General features: G+C 38.3%; 1 protein-coding gene across 6 annotated transcripts in view; it reads right to left on the minus strand.

Moving 5' to 3' along the window:
- Positions 1 to 4,186, minus strand: part of KIAA0753 (KIAA0753 ortholog) — a 55,691-nt gene that overhangs the window by 13,125 nt on the left and 38,380 nt on the right. For 5 of the 6 annotated variants that reach the window (XM_024127690.3, XM_028498810.2, XM_028498808.2 and 2 more), the window contains one exon: positions 3,755 to 3,836. In XM_024127690.3, the coding sequence (XP_023983458.1) occupies positions 3,755 to 3,836 (82 nt within the window). Of the gene's footprint in view, positions 1 to 3,013; positions 3,037 to 3,754; positions 3,837 to 4,186 lie in introns of all 6 variants that reach the window. The other variant, XR_008619163.1, reaches the window with a different exon arrangement.

Below are 4,186 nucleotides of genomic sequence, written 5' to 3' on the forward strand. Positions count from 1 at the left end.
GGCACATATATGCAATGGAATATTACTCAGCCGTAAAAAGGAACGAAATTGGGTCATTTGTAGAGATGTGTATGGACCTAGAGACTGTCATACAGACTGAAGTAAGTCAGAAAGAGAAAAACAAATATCGTATATTAACGCATTTATGTGGAATCTGGAAAAATGGTACAGATGAACCGGTTTGCAAGGCAGAAATAGAGACACAGATGTAGAGAACAAACGTATGGACACCAAGCGGGGAAAGCAGGGTGGGGGGGATGAATTGCGAGATTGGAATTGACATATATATACAAATATGTATAAAATAGGTAACTAATAAAAAAATGTAGAATCTCTGACTCGCATATTTATATGCTTATGATTTTTTACGCTCAGAAATACTGCATAAGTCAGTTTTTGTAAAAATATTACTGAGAGTACAATCAATTTTCAATTGATTTCAGAAAAGAGAAGATAAGGGATATAGATTCGACACTGCCCAATTCAAAAATCACTTTAAATTTGGTTTTTGTGATGCAACTGAACATACAATCAGAACAATTAGAAACAGAGGGCTCTTATGAGGATTTCATGATTCTGGATTTAAAGTGTCCAAAAATTCATTTCAGAGCTCCTTTTAAATGCATACCTAGACTCTAGCAGAGTCAGAGATAGTGACTAACAATTTAAATTGTCCTTGAAAAAGAGAACACCGAGTCCTTGGTAAGGCTGTCTTCTGCAGGATGCAACCTGACTGTGGCCATTGGCCAAACCATCAGTGAAACAGTCGCCCTTCGACATTTCCCTCTCCTCTGCTTCCTCACGAAAAGATGCCCATTGATTCACTAAGCAATGATTAGAAGGGTCCTCCCTGTGCCAGGCCCATGCTAGGTACAGCTGGGACACAAGTGAATACGACAAAACTCTCTGGCCTCAAAGATTCTGTGGCTGCTTTGGGAGAGATAAAGAGCTCTAACAGGGTAGGACATGCCAAAAGTCTATGGGAGTTCACAGGAAGGGAGCAAAGTGCCAGCCCAGGAAAGCCAGGAAAAGCACTGCCAAGTAGGATCGCGCGAGCCGGGCCTCGAAGGACGGTTCAACTGTCATGTGCGGATGAAAACGGAAGCTGGAGTAGGGCTGGGGGAAAGAGAGAACGACATGAACAAAGAATAGCACGGGAAAAATTACAGAAGACAAAAGGAACAAATTTGTATTGTGTTTAGATGGCTCATCTTTCTGTCAAAATTTGACACGGAGAATACTTTTCCTAAGACAATACCCCAAACTCATACTCTAAAAAAAGTATACATACATAGCTGCTGTTGTAAACCTTCTATATCCACAACTTCCTTTACTTCTCTTAATACTCATAGTACTGAAATTCCTTTAGAGGTAATGTTTAACCACATTTTATTTTCCTCTTTTCATTGAGTAAAGTAATAACTGATAAGCATGTGTCAAAGAGAATTTGAGTAACATTTCCCAGCCCAAATTGTGATAGTAGCCTAGCAACTGCAGCCAAAACGCATATGTATGAATTTTTTTAAGTGGAAGAGAAAAGTGAAAGTCTTTTCAACAAACGGAGCGAGAACAAGTGGATATCCATTAGTGGAAGAAAAAAGAACCTCAACCTCTACCTCAAACCATAGGCAAACTTTTATTCAAGATGGATCATAGGCCTACACATAAAAGCTAAAACCATAAAGGTTCTAGAGGAAAACAAGAGTCTCTCTTCTCAACTTGGGAGTAGGCAAAGGTTTATTAGATCAGAGAAAGCAAAAACTATACAAGAAAAAATGGATAGGTTAGACTTTATCAAAATTTAAAATGTCTGCTCGTAATAAAACGCATTTGAGAAAATAAATACGTGAGCTATAGATGGGGAAGAATGTTTGCAGATATTTGCTGGAGGAGATTAGTGACTGCTGGGACGAGGGGAGGGAGAATGAGAGGTGATGCTACTGGATGCAGGGCTTCTTTTCAGTGATGAAAATGTTCTGGAATTAGCAATGACGTCTGCACAGTTCTGTAAATATACTAAAAATTACTGAACTCTTTAAAAGGGTGAATTTTATGGTATGTGAATTGCATCCAATAAAGCTGTTCTGAAAACAAACAAACACTATATATATATATATATATGACAAAGAACTCCAACCCACAATGCATAAAGAATTCCTACAACTCAAAAATGAAAAGACAATCCAATTTCTTAAAATGTACAAAAGATTTGGACACTTCACAAAGGCAGATATACAAATGACTAATAATTACTTGAAAATGTTCTAAACATCATTATTCACCAAGGAAATGAAATTAAAGCCATAAAGAGATAGTGCTACAGGCCCACCAGAATGGTTACAATGAAAAAGACTGACAATGCAAATATTGGCAAAGATCTCTAGCAACAGGAACTCAATGTAGATGGGAGTGTAAAACGGTACAGCCACTCTGGGGAAAGGTTTGGCAGTTTTTTATAAAGTTAAACATGTACCTATCCCATAACCTGGCAAGTCTACTCAGGTGTTTATCCAAGAGAAATGAAAACTTATGTCCCTACAAAGACTATACATGAATACACCCATATCAGATTTATTTCTAATAGCCCCAAACTAGAAACAACCAAATGCAGATCTACAGGCAAATGGATAAACTAGATGTGGTACACGCGTACAATGCAATACTACTCAGCAGTAAAAAGGAATGAACGCTGATACAAAGTGCGGTAGGCTGCACACTGGCTCCACATTCTATTCTCTGGAACCTGTCAATGTCCCCTCTATGGCAAGAGGGGCTTTAAGGATCTTGAGATGGGGAAAGTAACCTGGATCACTGGGGTGGCCCCTAAATGTAATCAACATGTCCTTCTAACAGGCAGGCAGAGGGAGGTTGGACTCAGAAGAGGAGAAGGCAGTGTGACAGCACAAGCAGTGTGAAGCAATACGGCTGCAAGCCAAGGACCGCAGGCAGCCTTAGAAGCTGGAAGAAGGAACCAGCCCTGCAACCACCTTGATTTTAGCCCTTTAAGACTCACTTCAGACTTCTGACCTCCAGGAACTGTAAGAGAAAAAATTTGTTTTAAACTGCTAAATTTGTGCTTTAACTTGTTACAAACGTTACTGTGGCAACAGGAAACAAGTAATAGATAAATTTATAAAATATCATGCTAAATGAAAGAAGCCTTAGACAAAAGAGTAAATACACGTATGATGCCATTTATATGAAATTCTAAAACAGGCAAAACTAATCTATAGTTAAAAAAAAAAAAAAAAAAATCACAGTGGTTGCCAGGGTGGTGGGGAACTGACCGGGAAAGAGCATAGGGGAACTCTCCACGGTGATGAGAAGCTCTGTTTTGAGAGGAGTGTTGGGTAACAAAGGTATGCCCGTCTGTCAAAACCCATCAAATAACACTTAATGAGTTAACACTTACTAAGTTAAGATCTGTGCATTTTATTATATGTGAATTTTATCTCAAAAGGAAAAAGAGCCATAAATAAATATTAAGCTCTAGTTAGTGATACAAATGTTGAAATATTTCAGATAAGATGTACTTACGTCTTTAAATTACTCTGAAATGCATCCAAAAATAAGATGCATTGATGGATGCACAGAGGATAAGTAGACATATGATAAAGCAAACACAGCAACATTTTAATTGTAGAATCTAGAAGATGCATATATGGGTGTCCAACTGAAGAATTTTTTCAACTTTTCTGTATGTTTGAAATGTTTCAGAATACAATGTCGAGGGAGAAAGTGGGGAAACACTCACCATTTTTTTCTTCCTGAATCCAAAGATGAGGATCAGTATATACAATTTTATTATATCTTTGGCGAACCATCTCCTGGTATTTCTTTAAAAAAAAAAAAAAGTATAATTTATGAGGAAAAAAATTAGTTTCATTACAAACCAGAGACTAGTACAGCAGACATTTGCTATAGACACGTTGCCAGAAACAGGCATCTCCCAGGGCCAGGAAGTGATAAGTTCATGAGATGAAATGTAAAAGAAAATGAAGCAATTAATCTAATTAATCTAATCTAGACCAGCACTGCCCACTACAACCTGAAGTGATGATGGAAATGTTCTATTTTTTTTTTTTTTTGCAGTATGCGAGCCTCTCACTGTTGTGGCCTCTCCCGTTGCGGAGCACAGGCTCCGGACGCGCAGGCTCAGCGGCCATGGCTCACGGGCCTAGCTGCT

Source organism: Physeter macrocephalus, chromosome 14, assembly GCF_002837175.3.
Source record: "Physeter macrocephalus isolate SW-GA chromosome 14, ASM283717v5, whole genome shotgun sequence".
NCBI lineage: Eukaryota > Metazoa > Chordata > Mammalia > Artiodactyla > Physeteridae > Physeter > Physeter macrocephalus.